The 26,573-nt window shown below is 43.8% G+C and overlaps 1 protein-coding gene across 2 annotated transcripts in view; it reads right to left on the bottom strand.

Moving 5' to 3' along the window:
• Positions 1-26,573, bottom strand: part of lancl2 (LanC lantibiotic synthetase component C-like 2 (bacterial)) — a 57,092-nt gene that overhangs the window by 5,543 nt on the left and 24,976 nt on the right. For both annotated transcript variants that reach the window (XM_035757358.2, XM_035757364.2), the window contains 5 exons: positions 24,687-24,834; positions 7,645-7,791; positions 2,491-2,673; positions 727-903; positions 78-150 (listed from right to left, as the gene is read on the bottom strand). In XM_035757358.2, coding sequence (XP_035613251.1) covers positions 78-150; positions 727-903; positions 2,491-2,673; positions 7,645-7,791; positions 24,687-24,834 — 728 coding nt within the window. The remainder of the gene's footprint in view (positions 1-77; positions 151-726; positions 904-2,490; positions 2,674-7,644; positions 7,792-24,686; positions 24,835-26,573) is intronic.

Below are 26,573 nucleotides of genomic sequence, written 5' to 3'. Positions count from 1 at the left end.
GAAGAAGAGAAGGCGGAAAATGTCACGTATTTTGGGGATGTTTTTGTCTGCTTAAGGGGTTTAAATAAAAGTTTCACCTTCAAACAGAGAGTACGGTCTGTCTGGGATTCTGCAGCCGTGGGTTCCGTAGTCCAGACACCATTCAGCAAACTGGGAAAAAATTAGGACCAATGTGATTATCAGAACATAGGGTTGAACATGAAAGACAATAGACTATACTGTATGTTACCATAATTGGCTAAATAAATAAATATGTGAACCATGCATGCATTAATTCTAAAATCCTGAGGATCGGATAAATGAATGCACAAATGAATTGATCCAAATTTAAATGACAAGGTCATTCACTGAAAACCGGATTTCACACGAGACAATACATATCGATGCAAGCAAGCGACAACGTAGACATAAAACCAAGAAAGCAATTAATGAAATCCGACTGAATGATTCATCATATACTGATTATTTGTCAGTAAGAAGAATGGCCTTCAATATTGGCCAATGGTACAATACATGTCACGATAAAGACTTTTGTGTCACAGTGTAGTCGTGTCTTTAGCAGGCTTGTTTAGGGCAGGCTGCCTACACTGTACTGCATGTGTGGGCGAATCCTTCCTTCCCATCTCATTCAAAAAGAGGAAGAAGATCTGAAGGAGGACAACACTGCTGGAGCAACCAGGAGCTCCACAGCCCCTCCTCTCACACACACACACACCCCAGTGTTACCTTGCAGGCGCGGTAGAGGTACTTCTTCTCCTGGGTGAGCTGGTAGAGGGTGAGGAAGGAGTAGGCGTTGCCCGCCGTGCCGTGACAGATACCGTAACCTTTCCTCAGCAGGCCTCTCTGCCAGATCACCTCCCCACACTCCACAGCATCCTTCAGGTACTTCTCATCCTTAAACACCTGGAGGGAGGGAGGAAAGGGGAGACATGACATTAGACTCACGGCCAATCCCAAACCCCATCTGAAATCCAAACCTCAACTTCCCACACACACACACACACACACACACACACACACACACACACACACACACACACACACACACACACACACACACACACACACACACACACACACACACACACACACACACACACACACACACACACACACACACACACACACACACACACACACACACACACACACACGTGTGGGGATCGATGTAAGAAACGTGGTATTAGAGTACTTTCATCTTGCCCTGCTATTTAGAAATCTGTAATGTTCTTCATGTACACCTAATCAATTGCCCTTACATTACATAGGGAGACTGAAATAGCCAGAGATACAGTATCAAATCAATTAACTGTATTTCATCAAGCCCATTTTAGCTCATCATTTGTATCTGTGCTTTACAGATACCAAGCCTAAAACCCTAAAGAGAAAGCAATGCAGATGCACATCGGCTAGGAAAAACTACCTAGAAGGTAGGAACCTGAATACAGGTGATACGCACATTGTATTCCTTCATGAAGTTAATGGACCAAAGAGACATGAAACGACCCTGCACTGAGTGAGTGAGTGAGTGAGTGAGTGAGTGAGTGAGTGAGTGAGTGAGTGAGTGAGTGAGTGCTCCCCCCTGAACGTGAGTGTGTGTATTCATGCCACACTACGACTGATGAAATACATGTTGTTTGTCAAGAGATGAAGCGTTTATCCGGGGAAATCTCCTCTCCTCACACAACGCATGCTCAAAATGCTCACCACATAATCTCCATTCCTTCTTTTGCTCCTTCTATTAGTCATTTCAAAGGGAGAGGGTGTGCGTTTTCAGACCTGCAGTGAGAGTCAGCTTGTAAGAGGCCATATGCTGAGCACAGCAGAAAAACAGCCCATTACTCAATAAGACCTCTTGAAATTGACTGTGGTATTAAACCAGCGGACTAGCATGTCAAAGCTGGGATGTAGTGCTTGTTTAAATTCAGTCGGTAATCAAAATGTGACACCGGGGCCCGTAGTGATCCTAGTGCTGATCTGGGACCAGGCCTCCACTGTCCGTATAATATCATGCATCCTACTGTGAGACGCTTTAAGAAAAGGGGCCTTGGTCCTACAGTGCACCTGATATCCACTAGGCGTCACTGTGAGTTGTGTATTTCTCCTAGGCGACGAGCCACGGAGCATTGACATGCAGCGGGAGCTGTTAAGTTCGTTACCTCCAGCTATAGATTTAATTATCTTTCCTGGGTGATTCCATGCAATTATTTGAGTGTGGCAGAGCTGGAGGCATTAGAGGAGAGGGCCTGGTGCACTGCTATCTCTCAGTCCTCTGTATGGGAGAGTAGCTGAGTGCTATAATGGAACTCATGGGGTTAGTTAACGTGATATTGATATTAGGAAAACAAACGAGCCCTAATATCGTGAGAGTGTATTCATGAGGTTTAGAGAGCTGTGCTCGAGAGGAGAGAGAGAGTGGTGTCGAGTGTTTCAATCCAAAATCCTTTCAGATCTACTTGAAGAGACATTACTACGGTGAGTGTCCCTCACCTTGTGTGCCATGATGAGCATGTGCACCACTCCTGGCGCCCCGTGGCACCAGTGCACCAGCCGGTCCGTCTCGTTGCTTAGCGACGACGGGTAGTTCCCAGAGCGGAACTTTTTGTGGCGGACGTAGTCCACACTGGGCCGCACCAACTCAGATAGGACTTCCTGGTTCACCTTCGCACTGGGCTGAGAGAGGTCGAGCAAGGGAGAGAGACACAGAAAGAAAAAAGACCAAGAGAAAGAGATAGGGGGAGAGAGAGAGAAAAAAAAGAGGGAATGAAAGAGAGAGAGAGAACGAGAGAGATAACGAAAGAGAGAGAGAGAGAGAGGGAGAGACCGAGAGAGAGAGAGAGAGAGGGAGAGACCGAGAGAGAGAGAGAGAGAGAGAGAGAGAGAGGGGAGAGATGTGGGTACCAAGTAAATAAGATCCATATCCACATCCTTTGTAGAAATATCATGGTAACAATATGGAGGCACAAGTTCAGGTGACATGAAGACGGGTGGTGTAACTACTGTGGAATACCGACATATGATAACACAGTATGCTGAAATCTGTTGATATGCATATCACACTCATCCTTATCGCGATGAACAGTTAATACACAACATATCACCTGGTCTGAAACATCCCAAGCATTGCACTTCCGCTTTACATGGGGCAGGTTTGTCAGATGTTACATTTATGAGAGACCATCAGGCATTTTAAATGCGGGCCATTTATACTGGGTTTCATTAATATAATAATAATAATAATAATAATAATAAAGAGACTAACTAAACTTAGAAGAATCCGGTCAATTCAAATAGAAATCACTGACTCAACAGTCATTATCCCAAATAGCACTCAGCCGTGTTGAATATGCACTTGATGTTTTTACTGCACGGAGAGAGATGAATTAGAGGCAAGTGTCAGAGAGAATTTATGACAAGGACAATCTTTTGATTTGGCTCGAGAGAAAGAAAAGAAAGACCATGCTGAGAAACATGGTCTGCGGGAGAGAAGACTGCTGTTAGATAATAATACAGCCAGAGACAGGGAGGGAGGGAGCTGTTGGATATGAATACTGTCAGAGAGGAGGAGGAGGAGGAAGGAAGGAAGGCGAGGAAGAAGGAGAGAGGACTGCAATTAAAGAATATTACAGCCGGAAAGAGAGGAAGAGGGAGATAACTGCTGCTAAAGAAAATGACAGCCAGAGAAGGAAGGATGGAGGAGAGAAGACCACCGTTAGAGAATGTTAAAGCGAGGGAGATCAGACAGAAAGGAGAGAGTGTCTGTTAGACATTAGACATAAAGGAGGAGGAAAAAGGATGAAGCAGGAGCGAGGGAGGAGAGAGAGCTACTGTTACTAATCGGAGGGAAGAGGAGAGAAAGAACTGTTACTGCTACTGTTACTGTTACTAATCGGAGGGAAGAGGAGAGAAAGAACTGTTACTGCTACTGTTACTAATCGGAGGGAAGAGGAGAGAAAGAACTGTTACTGCTACTGTTACTGTTACTAATCGGAAGGAAGAGGAGAGAAAGAACTGTTACTGCTACTGTTACTGTTACTAATCGGAGGGAAGAGGAGAGAAAGAACTGTTACTGCTACTGTTACTGTTACTAATCGGAGGGAAGAGGAGAGAAAGAACTGTTACTGCTACTGTTACTATTTGGAGGGAAGAGGAGAGAAATAAAGGAAGGATGGATGAGTGGAAGATGGGTGTGTGTGTTTTGTCTGAGTATAGGTGTAGCAGAGCATGTCCACGTGCGTCACAATGACGCACCGCACTTATACACACATGCACGCGCACACACACACACACACACACACACACACACACACACACACACACACACACACACACACACACACACACACACACACACACACACACACACACACACACACACACACACACACGCGCGCGCGCGCGCGCGCACACGCACACACAGAGCGCAAATGGTAGTGGTTATCATCAAACACACAAAGGAATCAAGTTGTATCCATTGATAACTGTGTGCCCTGAGAGTGAGTTGGAAAAAACCTGTTGAAATGTAACCTTTTAGAGCGAGAAACACAGGCCTAAATGGAGGTAGTCCAACAACTTGGGGATTACTAAATACCTTTCCTGTTGGGTTCGGTCCTGACCGCTATCAGGGACATTTGCTGGGCAGTGTTCTCGTGGGGACGGGTACGCCAATGCCAGATTGGAGTTGTTACAAGGCAAAATCTATATGAGCTTTCAGTTGTGCAACAGGGGACAACAATGCATCCCAGGTAGTGGCAGAGATGCTCTGGTCCCTCGTTAATATATGAGGGCGAGGGGGGGGGGGTTATCAGGGTGTGCTGCAGCACCCTCAACACCCCTACTTCCCACGGCTATGCTTTCACATTTCAAAGAGTGATCGATAGATAGATGGAAACAAACTTTCATAAGTTCCAAATAAGAAGTGTCCAATTTTGGATTGGGAGCCCCTTGTAAATGCTCGGGGGAGAAATACTCACACGAACGAACACACAAACAGGCGTACTAGTGTACGCCTACACACACACACATCTTTGTAATTTAGCAGACACTCTTATCGAGCGACTCACAGTTAGAGGCATTGATCTTAAGGTAGCAAAGAGAGACAACCACAGTCATAGTAAGCCAATATCTTCCTCATTAAGTAGCTATCAGCAAAGTCAGTGCTCATACAAATTGTACACACACACACACACACAATTCCCAGGCCTGCAGTTGTTCACATGCGTTTCCTAGTTTGGCTGGTGGCAGTCCTTCCTCTGTTCATGTTTTAATGAGGGTCGTGTGGGTCTCAAATATTTGCAAAGCTGTAAACGCCAACGGTGTGTGTGTCATAGCCCAATAGAGTTTGAAAGGGGGAAGAGGTGGGAGTGCAGAGTCCTGTGGCTCCAGTCATCGGGAGCATTTCAATAGTCTAACGTGGCTTCCTCTCCTCGCTTCCTTCCCTTCTACAGATAGTTGAAAGCAACATGGCAGGTCCGTTGCTAGTTAATGATTACCAGTAGAGCCGTCCTGTATGGCTGAGTTGGTAGAGCATGACGTTTGCAACTTGGATTGCCATCCATCTTTAAAATGGATGCACATGACTGTAGGTGGCTTTGGATAAAAGGGTCTGCTAAATGCCATATATTATAGATCTAAGTGCAACCTGGGAACTGGTTGTGGGCGGCATCATTACTCCCAATCACCGCCCTCCTCCCCAGAGACAGATGATGCATGGCCAGCCAATCCCAAGAGAGGAGGAGAGGCATGCTGATAGTGCCAGCACTACAGGAGGATCATCGAAGCATTTCTAAAAGAGAAGCACATGCCCTAGCACAGAGACAACGCTGACTACTCTCCACTGAGGATCAAGGATAAGCTACTTTCCTCCACTCTGGCCTTTAAAAACTCTCAGAGAAGCAGATTACATATCCAACACATGGTCCCATGGCCTCTGACAGCCTCTGGAAGCCTCCAATACTAATGGGTGAAGATTGTGATTAGGACTAGCTAGCCTCCATAGGTGGCTGGTGTTATAATGGAATCTTCTATGGTGGCTTGTAAGCCCTCCTTGCCTTACATTTTGTCATAGATACCATTGAGTTACATGGACGTTTAATTTATTGGTTGGGTAATTACATTGTAAACACACAGTAATTAGCCTATTTTGTATACATCTTTCATTGTACAACTGAGTAATGATATTCTAGTTACCAAATAGCTGCAGAGAAACTAGATAAAAAGTTAGGCTAATGTAAAGGCTTCCCTTAACCTACATAGTTACTCTGCATGTGCAGAGCCGTGGTGTAGTGGTAACACCTACATTATATACTCAGAGTTCACAAAACATTAGGAACGCTTTCTTAATATTGACTTGCACCCCATTTGGCCCTCAGAACAGCCTCAATTCGTCGGGGCATGGACTCTACAAGGTGTCAAAAGCTTTCCACAGGGATGCTGGTCCATGTTAACTTAAACGCTTCCCACAGTTGTGTCAAGTTGTCTGGATGTCCTTTGGGTGGTGGACCATTCTTGATACACACGGGAAACTGTTGAGCGTGAGAAACCCAGCAGCGTTGCAGTTCTTGACCCACTCAAACAGGTGTGCCTGGCAGCTACTACCATACCCCGTTCAAAGACACTTAAATAATTTAGTCTTGCCCATTCCCTCTCTGAATGGCACACATATACAATCCATGTCTCAATTGTCTCAAGGCTTAAAATTCCTTCTTTAACCGGTCTCCTTCATCTACAATGATTGAGGTGGATTTAACAAGCGACATCAATAAGGGATAATAGCTTGCACCTGGTCAGTCTTTGTCATGGAAAGCAAAGTTGTTCCTAATGTTTTGTGCACATATAACAAAATCTTGTGCAGAAATATATTTTTTAATTCCATCATAAAACTTCTCCTCCCTGACTAATTTAACTAAAGAGGCACATCAGTGTTACAAGCACCATGGGGAAACAAAACAACTCACAAATGATTTTAAATAGGTTATTTTTCCCTAAAATATAAAAATGTATCGAGGTACACCCGCACCTGCCATAAAATCCAAGAACACTGATCATTAAAAAGCATATTAATCCATATTAATTCACCGTGGTAATGGGAGCGTAGGAGGTTGATGCCACTCTAGGATCTCATTATGGGATGTTGTTTGGATCCTGAATAATTGATCTTATTTTATTTCCTGTGATAAATGATTAACCAACTCAGGTGAGGGCTAATCCATCTCCTGTGTGAATTTAGATTACACATCATGATCGTAAACAGCATCTCGCTGAAGCAAAACATGGATGTAAGCCAACTAGGAAGCAGCAATTTTAGCATGAGTCCCAAATTCCCGACAGATACTGTGAAAACCTGCAGACTCACGGATAGGGAAAGGGGGGATACCTAGTCAGTTGTACAACTGAACGCATTCAACTGAAATGTGTCTTCCGCATTTCGGAGCATCAGAATGAAAAGATCTGATATCGGAGTAGGAGCAACTCCCGGTAAATAAATGATATATTATTAGAAACATGGTCAAAGAGACTTACTACAATGCTTTGTATGCTATACTGTAATATCTTGTAATATGCATTAATCAGACAGCAGTCAAATCTACTCACTGATCGATATCACATAGTAAAGAATGTTTAAAGATAATGTGTTTAACTCACCTGCATCAGTATACAGTAGATGCCCGCCAGGCCATGGGCAGCGCCAACGTACTGCTTCTTGTGCCACTCGTAGAGCAGTGGGCACTTCTCCGCCTTCTTCTCCTCTTTGGCCATGTTCTTCCCCGACTCCAAGATGGCCGTCACAACCTGCAAAGACACCAACAGGAAGTTGGTTAGCCTCCCTCTCGTCTGTTTCAATAGGTTTGGAAGAGATACTGTATATGCATGCGAGACCCTGTCCAAAGACAATAACTACCGTAACTAATAAACAGCAAAGTTCAACGGGTCAATTCTCATTTGCATTCCTGTCAGTTGAATTGAACACGCCAGTCTCTCCATGGGAGTGCAATTAAACCCCTGAATTGATTGATATCTCCAAGAGAGAGACGGAGAGACAGAATGAAAATGTGATTTGACAGATCTCTGCTCCCTCTACCCTGCCGTTAGTATGCAGACTTGAGGTTGAGAAATAAAGAGAGTGTGAACACACGTGAGCACGCACATTGGTATGCACTAGTACCCGTTGAGAAGCAGATTGAACAGAACAGGGGGGACGCAGGCAGGCAGCAGACAGACATGTCCTGGTGTTTCTCTCTCTCTCTCACACACAGGGAGTCTAAACTCTGTAGAGTAGAGCACTTTAAAATCACTCCCTCCCTCACATTCTGGGCTGACACACACACACACACACACACACACACACACACACACACACACACACACACACACACACACACACACACACACACACACACACACACACACGCAGTGGAGAAGGTGGAAAGCTTCAAGTTCCTCGGCAAACACGTCACTGACAAACTGAAATGGTCCACTCACACAGACAGTGTGGTGAAGAAGGAGCAACAGCGCCTCTTCAACCTCACGAGGCTGAAGAAATTTGGCTTGGCCCCTAAAACCCGCAAACTTTTACAGATGCACAATTGAGAGCATCCTGTCGGGCTGTATCACCGCCTGGTACGGCAACTGCACCGCCCGCAACCACACGGCTCTCCAGAGGGTGGTGCAGTCTGCACAACGCATCAAACTACCTGCCCTCCAGAATACCTACAGCACCCGATGTCACAGGAAGGCCAAAAATATCATCAAGGACATCAGCCACCCGAGCCATTGTCTGTTCACCCCGCTATCATCCAGAAGGCGAGGTCAGTACAGGTACATCAAAGCTGGGACAGAGAGACTGAAAAACCTCTTTATCTCAAGGCCATCAGACTGTTAAATAGCCATCACTAGCACCTTAGAAGCTGCTGCCCTGTATACATAGACTTGAAATCCCTGGCTCCTTTAATAATGGAACACTAGTCACTTGAATAATGTTTACATATTTTGCATTACTCATCTCATGTGTATATACTGTATTCTATTCAAATGTATCTTAGTCTATGCTGCACCAAAGTTGCTCGTCCAAATATTTATATATCCTTAATTCCATTAGATTTGTATGTATTGTTGTGAAATTGTTCGATATTTCTTGTTAGATATTACCTTACTGTTGGAGCTAGAAACACAAGCATTTCGCTACACCCGCAGTAACATCTGTTAAACACGTGTATGTAACCAATATAATGTGATTTGTACTCCTTACTGATCAGGGTGGGGATTTCACGATGATGACTAATGATTGTAAAGCAGATAAAAGACATGGCTTTGCATAATAACTGACTCATATCATTATAGGTTTAATGAACATGCAACTGCAGTATTTACGCCTCTTTGCCAGGTGGCTTGGCGTATTAGACACTTAACTGACGGGGGGTTTACATACACCGTATCATTTTGGAGGGGTTCTGTAAAAAGGTTGAATAAAAGGTAGCCAGGCATTTACACAAGCGAGTTAAAATGCTTTCCCCCCCACACACACACACACACACACACACACAATTGTACTTGTCACAATCGTCCAAATACAACTGGTAGAATTTACCGTAAAATGCTTGCTTTACAAGCCCTTCTCAACAATGCAGAGTTTTAAAAAAAAAAATACAAGAGATATAAAATACACAAGAAGATATATATATATATATATATACACACATACAGGGAGCACCAGTACCAGATCAATGTGCAGAGGTACGAGGTATTTGAGGTAGATACTGAAGGCAGGGTAAAGTGACCAGGCATCAGGACACATAAAATAAAGAACAGAGCAGGAAATTAGTGTAAAAGTGTGTGTGTGTAATGTGTATGTATGTGTGTTGTGTCATTCTGCGTGTGTGTGTGTGGGAGTGTCAATGTAGTGTGTTTGAGTGAGTAAATTGTTTGTATATATATAGTCTAGTGAGTGTGCATAGGGTCAGTGCAAGACAGAGTCAGTGTTGGTCATTTGGGTACCATTAATTGACTATTTAGCAGTCTGGCTATTTAGCAGTTTTATGGCTTGGGGGTAGAAGCTGTCTCGGAGCCTGTTGGTCCAAGAGCCGACGCTCTGGTACCGTTTGCCGGATGGTATCAGACTGAGCAGTCTACGGCTTGAGTGGCTGGAGTCTGGCAATTTTTTGGGCCCAACAGTCGTGAGTGAACAGGGAGTACAGGAGAGGACTAAGTACACACCCCTGAGGAGCCCCCGTGTTGAGGGTCAGCGTGGCAGAGGTGATGTTGCCTACCCTCACCACCTGGGGCTGGCCCTCAGGAAGTCCAGGATCCAGTTGCAGAGGGAGGGGTTGAGTCCTAGTGTCCGTAGCATGGTGAAGAGCTTGGAGGGGAGTATGGTGTTAAACTCTGAGCTGTAGTCTATGAACAGCATTCTCAGTTATTTTCCAGGTGAGAAAGGGCAGTGTGAAGTTCAATTGAGATTGCGTCATCTGTGGATCTGTTGGGGCAGTATGCGAATTGGAGTGGGTGTAGGATGGTGTTGGTGTGTGCCATGACCAGCCTTTCAAAGCACTTCATAATTATAGATGTGAGTGCTACAGGGGGATAGTCCTTTAGGCAGGTTACCATGAATGTCTTGGGAATGGGGACAATAGTGGTCAACTTGAAACCTTTTGGAATTACAGACTGGGACAAGGATAGATTTAAAATGTCTGTGAAGACACTTGCCAGCTGGTCTGCGCATGCTTTGAGAAAGTGGCCTGGTATTCCATGCGGCCTTGTGATTGTAAACCTGTTCAAATGTTTTGCTCACATGGGCCCAGAGAGCGAGATCACAGTAATTTGGAAAAAATAGGGACTTTCACACAAGGCACAGTGTTATATTTCTCAAAGCGAGCATAAAATGCATTTAACTCGTTTGAGAGTTCTGCGTCGCTGGGCAACTCATTCCTGGGTTTCCCTTTGTAATCAGTTATCGTCCTGGAGCCCTGCCATATACGACAAGCATACGCCGCCGATGTAATAGGATGCCACCTCCTATATTGTCTTTTTGCATGTTTAATGTCTCGACGGTCATAGCGAGCTTTCTTGTATGCGTCCATGTCAGTGTCCCGATCCTTGTAAACAGTAACTCTAGCCTTTGGTCCAGCGTGGATATTCCCTGTTTTTGGATGGATACGTTCTTATAGTCACTGTGGTGACAACATTGTCTGTGCATTTATTGATGAAGATGATGACTCGGGGGAAACTCCTCAATGCTATTGAATTAATCCCAGAGCATATCCCAGTGTATACTAGCAAAACAGTCTTGTAGCCTCGCGTCTGCTTCATCCGACCACTTCCGCATTGAGCGCATCACTGGTGCTTCCTGTTTGAGATCTTGTTTGCAAGCAGGAAGCAGAAGAATGGGTTCCTGGTCAGATTTGCCAAAGGGAGGATGAGGGAGGGCCTTGTGTGCTTTTCTCTGGGTAGAATAAAAGTGGTGTAGAGTTTCTGCTCCGCTAGTGGCACAGGAGACGTGTTGGTGGAAGTGAGGTAGGACGGTTTTAAGTCTCCCCGCGTTAAAGTCTCTGCCCACCAGAATTGATACTTCTGAGTGAGCACACAGTTCATTGGGTGACAGTGTGGTGTAGACTTGGGGCGGGATGTAGACAGCCGTGATAATTACAGATAAGAACTCTCTTGGTAGATAAAAGGGTCTGCAGCTTACCATGAGGTATTCTATATCAGGAGTGCAAACGCTCAAGATTTCCTTCACACTTGAAGCAGCACACCAGTTGCTATTTATGAGGGGGGAGAAACACTCCACCTCCTTTCGACTTCTCCAAAGCCGGTGTACGATCCTGACGCTGCATGGAGAATCCACCAAATAGTATGTGCATAGCAACATCATCCAGCCACGTTTCAGTAAGACATAAAATTGCAGCTATTCAAATCTCTGACTCTCAAACAAAAGCTCATCCATCTTCTTCGCAAGTGACTGGACACACACCTCCTCTACACACACAGCCTCTACACCCCCCCCCACCCTTATTCAAATGAGATTCTGTCTTCTTTTGAAAGGAGAAAACGGGTGTGATATGGATTTCCTTTAAGTGAACTGGAGCTGTTGGCCAGGGAGCTGCTGAGCTATGGATAAGCTGCAGTATAGATCTGTTTCTATAGAGGGAGGGATGTGTTGCTGGAGCACTGTGGTGGCAGTATGGATCTATGGGAGTGTAGGGCCTTATACAATCTGTGTTGCGGAAAACCCAGATGGCGTCATGGAATCCAGACATTAAAACGGAATTCAACAATATAAAAACAATGTATTGAAATAAGTAGGAAATCAACTAACACTGCTAACAAAACAACGTTCTCTGGCTCGTTCCCAGTTGAATTTAAGGGTAACTACACACAGACCTCAAAAGTAGTCTCCTTTTGTGGTTTAACCATTGTTGTGGACAAGCATTTGTTTTCCAAAAAAAAATATTTTTAGAGTGACAACCTGAAGAAAACAGAAACCTGGAAAAACAAAAACGAAGAAAAGGGCATTGGGGAAAAACAGAATCAGGCAACAACAAAAAAATACAGATATTATAGGGCCTCGGAGTGAGCATGTGTGTGTGTGCTCGTCGTACATCCACCTTGTCATAAAGGGAAGGGCTGCTGCAGTACTCTCTCTCTCTCTCCCGACACCCTCCCTTCCTCCCGCACAGTCGTATCCCTGGAGACGGTGAACTGGGGGCTGCACAGGGGGAAACTGCAGACTCGGGGCCATTTCTGCTCTGTGGCAACCACACTCAGCTCTCTGATCTCCCCCTAGGTCCCCTGGGAAGGGCTGTGTCAGTGAGGCAGGAGAGAGGCAGACAGGGCTACACTGGAGAGGAGGGACCGAGAGCTCAATGGTCATCACTAACCAAACGTAATAATGACAGAACTTCTAATAGGGTACTACAATGACCAGCAAATAGCGATGGCTATAATATAGCTCCAGCACCATTAGATTGTTCCATCAACGTAGAACCTTAGGAATAGGTCTGTTCAGGTCTGTCGCAAGAACAACCAGAGAGACAAGTACTGTGCAATCACAGGTTCCTAGATCCACAATCAAGGCATTACTGTCAACCATAGTCTCCCAAGCAACCTCCATTCATTACGATCCAGTCTCCCAACCAAACTCCATTAATTACCAATCTTAATGTGTTGTGATACGTGTTATGAAATGTAAATGTCTTATTTTAAACTGTATGTAACTGTCTTAATGTTGCTGGACCCCAGGAATAGTAGCTGCTGCCTTGGGAGCAGCTAATGGGGATCCTTCATAAATACAAACCTTACAGTCTCAAACAACCTCGATTCAATACCAGATTTTCTCTGGAGGCCAGGAAGGAGCTGGTACGATGTACATTACTGGTATATACACTGCTCAAAAAAATAAAGGGAACATTTAAAAACAACGTAACTCCAAGTCAATCACACTTCTGTGAAATCAAACTGTCTACTTAGGAAGCAACACTGATTGACAATACATTTCACATGCTGTTGTGCAAATGGAATAGACAACAGGTGGAAATTATAGGCATTTAGCAAGACACCCTCAATAAAGGAGTGGTTCTGCAGTTGGGGACCACAGACCACTTCTCAGTTCCTATGCTTCCTGGCTGATGTTTTGGTCACTTTTGAATGCTGGCGGTGCTTTCACTCTAGTGGTAGCATGAGACGGAGTCTACAACCCACACAAGTGGCTCAGGTAGTGCAGCTCATCCAGGATGGCACATCAATGCGAGATGTGGCAAGAAGGTTTGCTGTGTCTGTCAGCAGTGTCCAGAGCATGGAGGCGCTACCAGGAGACAGGCCAGTACATCAGGAGACCTTTGTGCAAAGAGGAGCACTGCCAGAGCCCTGCAAAATGACCTCCAGCAGGCCACAAATGTGCATGTGTTTGCTCAAATGGTCAGAAACAGACTACATGAGGGTGGTATGAGGGTCCGACGTCCACAGGTGGGGGTTGTGCTTACAGCCCAACACCGTGCAGGACGTTTGGCATTTGCCAGAGAACACCAAGATTGGCAAATTCGCCACTGGCGCCCTGTGATCTTCACAGATGAAAGCAGGTTCACACTGAGCACGTGACAGACGTGACAGTCTGGAGACGCCGTGGAGAACGTTCTGCTGCTTGCAACATCCTCCAGCATGACCGGTTTGGCGGTGGGTCAGTCATGGTGTGGGGTGGCATTTCTTTGGGGGGCCGCACAGCCCTCCATGTGCTCGCCAGAGGTAACCTGACTGCCATTAGGTACCGAGATGAGATCCTCAGACCCCCAGTGAGACCATATGCTGGTGTGGTTGGCACTGGGTTCCTCCAACTGCAAGACAATGCTAGACCTAATGTGGCTGGAGTGCGTCAGCATTTCCTGCAAGAGGAAGGTATTGATGCTATGGACTGGCCCGCCCATTCCCCAGACCCAAACCAATTGAGCACATCTGGGACATCATGTTTCGCTCCATCCACCAACGCCACATTGCACCACAGACTGTCCAAGAGTTGGCGGATGCTTTAGTCCAGGTTGGGAGGAGATCCCTCAGGAGACCATCCGCCACCTCATCAGGAGCATGCCCAGGCATTGTAGTGAGGTCATACAGCCACGTGGAGGCCTGAATATTTCATTCATTGAGATCTAGGATGTGTTATTTTAGTGTTCCCTTTATTTTTTTAAGCAGTGTATATATACACATATACATACACACACAAACACACACTTGGAAGTCATACGTTTGCATACACCTTAGCCAAATACATTTAAATTCAGTTTTCCACCATTTCTGACATTTAATCCGAGTAAAAATGTCCCGTTTTAGGTCAGTTAGGATCACCACTTTGTTTAAAGAATGTGAAATGTCAGAATAATAGTAGAGATAATTAGTTATTTCAGCTTTTATTTCCTTCATGACATTCCCAGTGGGTCAGAAGTTTACATACACTCAATTAGTATTTGGTAGCATTGCCTTTAAATTGTTTCACTTGGGTCAAACGTTTGGGTAGTCTTCCACAAGCTTCCCACAATAAGTTTGGTGAATTTTGGCCCATTCCTCCTGACATAGCTGGTGTAACTGAGCCAGGTTTGTAGGCCTCCTTGCTTGCACACGCTTTTTTAGTTCTGCAAACAAATGTTCTATAGGATTGAGGTCATGGCTTTGTGATGGCCACTCCAATAGCTTGACTTTGTCCTTAAACCATTTTGCCACAACTTTGGAAGTTTGCTTGGGGTCTTGGTCCAATTGGAAGAGCCATTTGCGACCATGCTTTAAATTCCTGACTGATGTCTTGAGATGTTGCTTCAATATATTTGCATAATTTTCCTCCCTCATGATGCCATCTATTTTGTGAAGTGCACCAGTCCCTCCTGCAGCAAAGCACCTCCACAACATGATGCTGCTACCCCCATGCTTCACGGTTAGGATGGTGTTCTTCGGCTTGCAAGCCTCCCCATTTTTGCACTTTTTGCACCAAAGTACGTTCATCTCTAGGAGACAGAAAGCATCTCCTTCCTGAGTGGTATGACGGCTGCGTGGTCCCATGGGGTTTATACTTGCGTACTATTGTTTGTACTGACGAACGTGGTACCTTCAGGCGTTTGGAAATTGCTCCCAAGGATGAACCAGACTTGTGGAGGTCTACAATGTTTTTTCTGAGGTCTTGGCTGATTTCTTTTGATTTTCCCATGATATCAAGCAAAGAGGCACTGAATTTGAAGGTAGGCCTTGAAATACATCCACAGGTACACCTACAATTGTCTCAAATGTTGTCAATTAGCCTTTCAGAAGCTTCTAAAGCCATGACATACTTTTCTGTAATTTTCCAAGCTGTTGAAAGGCAAAGTCTAAATTAGTTTATGCAAACTGCTGACCCACTGGAATTGTGACACAGTGAATTATAAATTAAATAATCTGTCTGTAAACAATTGTTGGAAAATGTACTTGTGTCATGCACAAAGTAGATGTCCTAACCGACTTGCCAAACTATAGTTTGTTAACAAATTTGTTAAAACGAGTTTTAATGACTCCAACCTAAGTGTATGTAAACTTCCGACTTCAACTGTATATACGCAGGCCTCAGCCACTACTACCCTGAGAGCACTTGATTTAGTATATCATGCAGCCCTCAGGTTCATTACCAATCAAAAATGTCTAACACATCATTGTGATCTCTACAGCGCCGTTGGCTGGTTGTCATTGACCTTGCGTAGGCTTAAACACCTGTAAACACTGATTTATAAGGCCATACTGGGTAAAATGCCACTTACTCTTTTTTTTAAATCAGGTCGGTAAATAAATATCCACTACGGTCCCATTCACATTTGCTTTAAACAGTACCAAAAATTAGAACAGGTCAAGGTAGAAATAGATTTAGTTACTCAGCTCCGTGGTCCTGGAATTCTCTCCTGAACATGGTTAGCAGATGTTAATGTGAGTGTAGCGAAATGCTTGTGCTTCTAGTTCCAACAATGCAGTAATAACCAACAAATAATCTAACCTAACAATTTCACAACAACTACCTTTTTCACACACAAGTGTAAAAGGATGAAGAATATCTACATAAAAATATATGAATGAGTGATGGTACAGAACAGCATAGGCAAGATGTAGTAGATGGTATAGAGTACAGTATATACAATGGGGCAAAAAAGTATTTAGTCAGCCAGCAATTGTGCAAGTTCTCCCACTTAAAAAGATGAGAGGCCTGTAATTTTCATCATAGGTACACTTCAACTATGACAGACAAAATGAGAAAACAAATCCAGAAAATCACATTGTAGGATTTTTAATGAATTTATTTGCAAATTATGGTGGAAAATAAGTATTTGGTCACCTACAAACAGGCAAGATTTCTGGCTCTCACAGACCTGTATCTTCTTCTTTAAGAGGCTACTCAGTCCTCCACTTGTTACCTGTATTAATGGCACCTGTTTGAATTTGTTATCAGTATAAAAGACACCTGTCCACAATCTCAAACAGTCACACTCCAAACTCCACTATGTCCAAGATCAAAGAGCTGTCAAAGGACACCAGAAACAAAATTGTAGACCTGCACCAGGCTGGGAAGACTGAATCTGCAATATGTAAGCAGCTTGGTTTGAAGAAATCAACTGTGGGAGCAATTATTAGGAAATGGAAGACATACAAGACCACTGATAATCTCCCTCGATCTGGGGCTCCACGCAAAATCTCACCCCGTTGGGTCAAAATGACCACAAGAACGGTGAGCAAAAATCCCAGAAACACACGGGGGGACCTAGTGAATGACCTGCAGAGAGCTGGGACCAAAGTAACAAAGCCTACCATCAGTAACACACACTCAAATCCTGCAGTACCAGACGTGTCCCCCTGCTTAAGCCAGTACATGTCCAGGCCCGTCTGAAGTTTGCTAGAGAGCATTTGGATGATCCAGAAGAAGATTGGGAGAATGTCATATGGTCAGATTAAACCAAAATATAACTTTTTGGTAAAAACTCAACTCGTCGTGTTTGGAGGACAAAGAATGCTGAGTTGCATCCAAAGAACACCATACCTACTGTGAAGCATGGGGGTGGAAACATCATGCTTTGGGGCTGTTTTTCTGCAAAGTGACCAGGACGACTGATCCGTGTAAAGGAAAGAATGAAAGGGGCCATGTATCGTGAGATTTTGAGTGAAAACCTCCTTCCATCAGCAAGGGCATTGAAGATGAAACGTGGCTGGGTCTTTCAGCATGACAATGATCCCAAACACACCGCCCGGGCAACGAAGGAGTGGCTTCGTAAGAAGCATTTCAAGGTCCTGGAGTGGCCTAGCCAGTCTCCAGATCTCAACCCCATAGAAAATCTTTGGAGGGAGTTGAAAGTCTGTGTTGCCCAGCAACAGCCCCAAAACATCACTGCTCTAGAGGAGATCTGCATGGAGGAATGGGCCAAAATACCAGCAACAGTGTGTGAAAACCTTGTGAAGACTTACAGAAAACGTTTGACCTCTGTTATATACCCTTTGTTGGCAATGACAAAGTATTGAGATAAACTTTTGTTATTGACCAAATACTTATTTTCCACCATAATTTGCAAATAAATTCATTAAAAATCCTACAATGTGATTTTCTGGATTTTTTGTTCTCATTTTGTCTGTCATAGTTGAAGTGTACATATGATGAAAATTACAGGCCTCTCTCATCTTTTTAAGTAGGAGAACTTGCACAATTGGTGGCTGACTAAATACTTTTTTGCCCCACTGTATGAGATGAGTAATGTAGGGTATGTAAACATATAAAAGTGGCATTGTTTAAAGTGGCTAGTGATACATGTATTACATAAAGATGGCAAGATGCAGTAGATGGTATAGAGTACAGTATATACATATGAGATGAGTAATGTAGGGTATGTAAACTCACGTTGGTGGAGTTTAAACACTTGATTGATGTAAATACCATAGAAGAGTGTAATTGTCTTTAGGATAGCTTTATTTTTGTTGTGACATTTGTGTTTTTTTTTAAATGTAATTGTTGTATGTGTGTCTATAGTTTTGATTAGTGTTGTGTTAGTGTATGTAAGTTGTTTTGTCTGAAACTTTGTTCCCCCTGCTGCTATTGGACCAGGTCTCTCTTGAAAAAGAGACGTTATCTCAACGAGAAAAACCTGTATAAATAAAAGGTTTTAAAAAAATGTTTTTGTCTCAACTAACCTCCATCCAAAACCAACCTTAAAGTCCCTCAACCAATCTCCATCCAATCACAACTCCTCTCATTCACACCATTGTAACTCTCCAAATCCCTCGCCTCTAAAACACACACAACACATTAATTCACGGGGCCTCATTCATAAGCCATCAAATTGTTTCACCCACAGGGAAGGCTATGTAATTTACTGTGAATTAATTTGTTTATAGAACTAATTTAATCACAGCCTAGCACATCAAACAAACGCCCACAGTTGTTTGGGAAGATGTCACAGGGAAAAATTGTTGTGACTAGATTGACACACTGCTCTAGTCTATGTGGTCTGAGAGATAGGAGCTGTGTATGTCTGGGTCTTCATTTCGTGTTGCTGTACAGCTATGGCAAAATGGGATTATTTAAGTAAGCTCTCGTTTGGCTAGAGGCAAAAAGTGAAGGCAAAAAAAACAGACCAGAACATTTTGGAATAGAGATAGAGAGGGGGTGGTAGGTGTGCGTGCGTGCATGGACATGTGTGTGACTCATGAACATTATCAAGTGTGTGTCTTCTTTCTAAGACGGGGTGGCGCCTTGGAAGCAAAGGAACCTTTCCACCTTTTCCCGTCATTCTGATGTTTTTCCAAAATGGATGTCACAAGAGTAGGTGTATGGCGATGTGCAAAGTGCAAAATAAAACATTTGAAAAACAAACACTGCTCTCTTTCCCTGTAAGCTCAGACTCCCTCGTCACAAAGCTGTCAACTGCAGAATGAAATGAAGGAATGTTCAAACACAAAAAAAGGAGCGAGAGAAAACAACAAGAGGGAACTGGAGACACGTCCAGTCAGCAGATTGTATATTTGCCCTTTCATACTGCAGAAGAAAACCCATCTCATAACTGAAACAGAACCAGCAGATCATTCATTTTACACAAAGCACCATAAACTGAATATAAAAACTTTCACAAAAGAAACAAGTAGTATTAACCAACCAAAAGAGCAGCTATCAAAGTCACAGTTTTGTAACCCATGAAGGGTGTGTGTCTATATATAAAACACACATTCTCCTTGACAGGCACCTCATCTAACCCCATGATGCTGTGACGAATTGCAGGGCTGTGCCTGCCCAAAAACATAAAATACAAATATTAAAACTAAATTCCTGACAACTTTATTCCTATATTTGTCCTAATAATATACCTGTCCGATCGGGGCCCCAGAAATGTGCAGGCCATCAACGGTGTACTGTAGCATTGCTTAGTTGGTATGCTGGAGATGACAGGTGCGGTAGTGAATAAATTCACTCTCCCAGTTGTGTTCTGCAGTGGGGATTCAACTACTATACTGTATTTATAGGGCTGGAGGAAATCCATCTTCGTTTGGAGGATGCAAGGAAACCAACAGTATGACAAAGCACAGGGATGGGATGAGTGTGACTGTGTGCATGCAAGTGCAAGAAATCCACATAACGCGTGCAAAACTGTGCGATAAGTAATGGTAGAACAAAAATACATATATATACCTGTTTCAGCTTATGCACAAGGTTGGAGGTTCTGAAATCTCTCTGTGGGTTACAGTGCACTAACTGGTGAATTGATATACAGTACGTGGACACTGCGGCTGTCTCCTGCTGCAGCTACAACCACAGAACATGTGTGGCTCAGTTGGTAGAGCATGGCGCTTGTAACGCCAGGGTAGTGGGTTCGATTCCCGGGACCACCCATACGTAGAATGTGTGCACACATGACTGTAAGTCGCTTTGGATAAAAGCGTCAGCTAAATGGCATATATTACTATTACTATATTAGAACATCAACAGTGTTTATTGCGCTGTCCGTGTTGCTGAAGCTGTAACAGAATTACCCGCATTTCTGACTGAAAAGTTGTTACCAAAATCCCTCATTTGTTTAGGGAAAACATTCCTTATTCCCTCAACCTTTGCTCTCTTTATGTGACAAATGTATGCAATGCATGCATGAAACCAATAGTGCCTGATCTATAGCATAGTAATCACATCAATAAATTGGTTATAACAAACTACAAACACGAGACAGCAAAATGGATGCAGAGGGAGTGACATAGAAACTCGAAATGGGGGAATGTTTACTGTTTGCACAGGAGGTAAAGGGAATGTCAGATGTGTGGAATAAATTGGACTAGTTGTGGAAAATACTGGAGATCAAGAAAAAGAAGGAGCCAGCACTGCATGCATATTATGTGTACCAAACAGGTGCTGTTAAAACAAATGCTGTTAAGTTAATTTAAAAACTAATATCCTTGATTGCATTTCCAATCATGAATGACTTGTATGCTGTGTGATGACATTAACAAATGATTGACTGATTGATACAGTAGCCTATATAAGTATTGAAATATAGGTTAAAGTAAGATACGTTAAGATGCGAGCCTACTAATCATAATGACATAACTTATTATTAGAGTGATGATCATAATAAGTATAACAATAATGATAAATATAATTTTAAGACAATTTGAAAGTGTAAACACTATATAAGTAATAAAAACATACCTGAGGCTGTTCTAACAACAACAACAAAAAAGTGTAAAGCCTTTATTACAGCATAGCAAAGATTAAAAACAGACAAATGTGAAATTGTTTCTCATGTTTTGGTTGTGAGGCTTGGTGCACACAGTAGGCTATTAAAACAAACACTCCAACAGGCAACAGAAGCAGGATCTGTCTTATTTCTGTAGATATAGTATCAGTCAAAAGTTTGGACGCCTACTCATTCAAGGGTTTTTCTTTATTTTTACTATTTGATACATTGTAGAATAGTGATTTTTTTGTTGTTGTTGAAAGCTATGAAATAATACATATGGAATCATGTAGTAACCCCAAAAAAGTGTTAAACAAATCAAAATAAAATGTTAAGAGTCAGAGTCTTAAAAGTAGCCAACCCTTGCCTTGATGACAGCTTTGCATTCTCTCAACCAGCTTCATGGGGTACTCACCTGGAATGCTTTTCCAACAGTTTTGAAGGAGTTCCCACATATGCTGAGCACTTTTTGGCTGTTTTTCCTTCACTCTGTGGTCCAAATCATCCCAAACCATCTCAATTGGGTTGAGGTCGGGTGATTGTGGAGGCCAGGTCATCTGATGCATTACTCCATCACTCTCCTTCTTGGTCAAATAGCCCTTACACAGCCTGGAGGTGTGTTTTGGGTCATTGTCCTGTTCAAAAACAGATAGTCCCACTAAGCGCAAACCAGATGGGATGGCGTGTCGCTGCAGAACGCTGTGGTAGCCATGCTGGTTAAATTTTCCTTGAATTCTAAATAAAATCACTGACAGTGTCAACAGCAAAGCACCCCCACACCTTCTCCTCCATGTTTCACGGTGGGAACCACACGTGCAAAGATCATCCGTTCACCTACTCTGCGTTTCACAAAGACATGGCGGTTGGAACCAAAAATCTCACATTTGGACTCATCAGACCAAAGGACAGATTTCCACCGGTCTAATGCTCACTGCTCATGTTTCCAATCAAGTCTCTTCTTATTGGTGTCCTTTAGTAGTGGTTCTTTGCAGCACTTCGACCATGAAGGCCTGATTCACGCATTCTCCTCTGAACAGTTGATGTTGAGATGTGTCTGTTACTTGAACTCTGTGAGGTGCAATCTGAGGTGCAGTTATTTGCCGATTTCTGGGGCTGGTAACTAATGAAATTATCCTCTGCAGCAGAAGTAACTCTACGTTTTCCTTTCCTGTGGCGGTCCTCATGAGAGCCAGTTTCATCATAGCGCTTGATGGATTTTTGCGACTGCACTTATAGAAACTTAAAAAGTTCTTGAAATTTTCCAGATTGACTGACCTTCATGTCTTAAAGTAATGATGAACTGTCGTTTCTCTTTGCTTATTTGAGCTGTTCTTGCCATATCATGGACTTGATCTTTTAACAAATAAGGCCATCTTCTGTATACCACCCTACCTTGTCACCACACAACTGATTGGCTCAAACGCATTAAGGAAAGAAATTCTACAACTTAACTTTTAACAAGGCACACCTGTTAATTGAAATGCATCCCAGGTGACTACCTCATGAAGCTGGTTGAGAGAATGCCAAGAGTGTGCAAAGCTGTCATCAAGGCAAAGGGAGGCAACTTTGAAGAATTCCAAATAAAAAATATATTTTGATTTGTTAAACTCTTTTTTGGTTACTACATGATTCAAAATGTGTTATTTCATAGTTTTGATGTCTTCACTATTATTCTACAATGCAGAAAATAGTAAAAAATAAAGAAAAACCCTTGAATGAGTTTGTGTGTCCAAACTTTTGACTGGTACTGTATATCGATGATTTATAAAGCCAGGCACAGTTAGGCTATTGATTATAGATCTAAGTTGAGATTTCCTCTCTCTTCACTTTTCTTAGACAATAAGGCAGGGGCTGTTTTCTCGTCTCCTAATGCCGCTGCGGCCTCCGCCGCATTGTTCTCAACACCAACATGCTGGTTAACTTTGCTGTTATCCACATAGCAACATGGTCGAGGAAAAGACGCCAATTCAACAGCGCACGTTAACCCCTATCCAACGGGGGAGAAAGTGCATTTGTTATGAAATAATATTTTTTAAAATTGCACCATAGCTCTTACATAATTTAACCATATACAATTTCAGTAGCACACGTCTTCGTGACGGACTGTGCCATCTCCACAGCCTCCGCAATGACTAGTGCACTCAGACAGGCACGAATCAGACAGGTGTCTTGTACAATATGTACACTGCTCGACTAAAGAAATCTTGGTCGACCAACTGCCTATCGATCAAATAGGGTCACACACTAACCAGTGAATTGATATAGGGGAATGACGGGGGCACAGTCAGACAGTAACTGGTGAATTGATGGGAGGGTGACGCGGGCAGTGGGCACAAGCTCAGGTGATCCATGCATCCCGGCCTACCCTAAACGCTACGGGCCTGGCCCTCGCATGAACCTTCAATCCCCATCCTGATGGAGCATGAAGGGATGCCTACCCTCTAGCCTGCACTGGGGCTCTCTACCGGGGCTAAGAATAGCATTATCTTGAACCTTCACAGTGAGAGTGATCGAGAGAGAGAGAGATCGATAGAGATGAAAAAGGAAAAAGACTGAGGGAGAGAGAAGAGAGAGAAGGAGAAAAGAGAAAGAGTGGGAAAATATAGATGACAGACAGAGAGGGCGGTAGTGGTAGAGGGAGAGAGAGAGAGAGAGAGAGAGAGAGAGAGAGAGAGAGAGAGAGAGGAAAAAGACTGAGGGAGAGAGAAGAGAGAGAAGGAGAAAAGAGAGGGAAAATATAGATGACAGACAGAGAGGGCGGTAGTGGTAGAGAGAGAGAGAGAGAGAGAGAGAGAGAGAGAGAGAGAGAGAGAGAGAGAGAGAGAGAGAGAGAGAGAGAGAGAGAGCAGCATACAGATCTTTCCTAATGAGCTGTTAATGTAGTGGAAGACAGAGGCATTGGAGCCCTAGAGGAACGGAACTAAGGATTAGCAATTAAGGTTCAGATAAAAGATTTGATCCTTGAAAGGCAAACGGTAAATTTAGGCCAATGGGATTAAAATGGGGCCAATGTTTCCGAGTACAGTAGTATAGGCATAGTGGAAACGTCCCAGCTGTATCCACTGTAAGCTTTTCCTCCAGGGGGAAGAGAATAGTTAAACTATGCTTTGACTGTGCATATTTTTGTGACTGGGGACATTTTTCTCCGTTACACCTGTGAAATACAGCTCTACAGGGAAGGTGTTCCATCGCTGCTCCAATAACCATCTGTCTACCAGAAAGACAGGGGAACGGAATGGGGTTGGAGAATACCAACATACACACACACACACACACACACACGTGAATATACACATACACCACACGAGTACTGGACAGCAGCCAGAGCGTATATTAGATACTGTCCCCTCTGTGCTTGGTCGTTTTTTCCCCGGTTGCTAACCAGAATGTTTATGCCGTGTTAGAGATGACGTGTGTTGCTGCGCTATAATTGACATGGTGGTCCCGTGCACTGTGTGTACTGTTCATGCGGGCGGGCGTGCTTGTTGCTCTAACCCTGGCGATGGTGGTCTCATCCACAGTGTCGGGTCCTATCTCCTTGTTGACATAGAGCAGGGCGTACAGGTAGCCGGCCCGTCCGTACAGCAGCTCATCGGGCATCTCAGAGTCCGCAGACACCACTCCACGCTGCAGCTGGAGCAACCTGGGGGAGGGTAGACACATGTTAACACAGAGTTAGACAGGCACACACAGGCAATCACACACAAAATACTCAGGAAAAACATGTACAAACAGAACTATTTCCGTAATAAATGCACAAAAGAAAATCAAACACATTTGAAAGACGGCCAAAACAGAGAGGTGGATTGAGTCACAGTCCCTAATTATATTAAATTGGATCCTATGTACAGTGAATTCGGAAAGTATTCCGAATGCAATCTACACACAGTACCCTATGATGACAAAGCGAAAACAAGTTTAGACATTTTTGCAAATGTATTAAAAATTAAAAACAGAAATACCTTATTCACATAAGTTTTCAGACCCTTTGCTATGAGACTCAAAATTGAGCTCAAATGCATCCTGTTTCCATTGATCATCCTTGAGATGTTTCTACAACTTGGAGTCCACATGTGGTCAATTTAAATCGATTGAACATGATTTGGAAAGGCACACACCTGTCTATATAAAAGGTCCCACAGTTGACAGTGCAGGTCAGAGCAAATACCAAGCCATGAGGTCGAAAGAATTGTCCGGAGAGCTCCAGCACAGGATTGTGTCGGGGCACATATCTGGGGAAGGGTAACAAACATTTTCTGCAGCATTGAAGGTCCCCAAGAATACAGTGGCCTACATCATTCTTAAATGGAAGAAGTTTGGAACCACCAAGACTCTTCCTAGAGCTGCCCGCCCAGCCAAACTGAGCAATCGGGGGGAAGGGCCTTGGACAGGAAAGTGACCAATTACCCGATGGTCACTCTGACAGAGCTCCAGAGTTAATCTGTGGAGATGGGAGAACCTTCCAGAAGGACAATCATCTCTGCAGCACTCCACCAATCAGGCCCTTTATATTTGAGTGGCCAACTGAATGCCTTCAACTGAAATGTGTCTTCCGCATTTAGTCCAACCCCTCTAAATCATATAGGTGCAGGGGGCTGCCTTAATCAACATCCACATCTTCAGCACCCAGGGAACAGTGGGTTAACTGCCTTGCCCTAGGGCAGAACGACAGGCATTTACCGTGCCAGTTCAGGGATTCAATCCAGCAATCTTTCGGTTACTGGCCCAACAATCTAACCACTAGGCTACCTGCCGCTCCAGAAAACCACGCCTAAGTAAAAAGGCACATGACAACCTGCTTGGTGTTTGCCAAAAGGCACCTAGACTCTCAAACCATGAATAAGATTCTCTGATCTGACAAAACCAAGACTGAACTCTTTGTCTGGAATGCAAAGCGTCACATCTGGAGGAAACCTGGCACCGTCCCTACTGTGAAGCATGGTGGTGGCAGCATCATGCTGTGGGGATGTTTTTCAGCGGCAGGGTCTGGGAGATTAGTCAGGAATGAGGAAAGGTGAACGAAGCAAAGTACAGAGAGATCCTTGATAAAAACCTGCTCCAGAGCACTTAGGACCTGAGACTGGGGGCGAAGGTTCACCTTCCAACAGGACAACGACCCTAAGCACACTGCCAAGACAATGCAGGAGTGGCTTCGGGGCAAGTATCTCAATGTCCTTGAATGGCCCAGCCAGAGCCCAGAATTGAACATTTACATTTACATTTAAGTCATTTAGCAGACACTCTTATCCAGAGCGACTTATAACATCTCTGGAGAGACCTGAAAACAGCTGTGCAGTGATGCTCCCCATCCAACCTGACAGAGCTTTAGAGGATCTGGGAGAAACTCCCAAAATATAAATACAATTTTATTTGTCACATGTT

Source organism: Oncorhynchus keta, chromosome 4 (genome assembly GCF_023373465.1).
Source record: "Oncorhynchus keta strain PuntledgeMale-10-30-2019 chromosome 4, Oket_V2, whole genome shotgun sequence".
NCBI lineage: Eukaryota > Metazoa > Chordata > Actinopteri > Salmoniformes > Salmonidae > Oncorhynchus > Oncorhynchus keta.
This window is presented reverse-complemented; position numbering and strand designations above follow the sequence as displayed.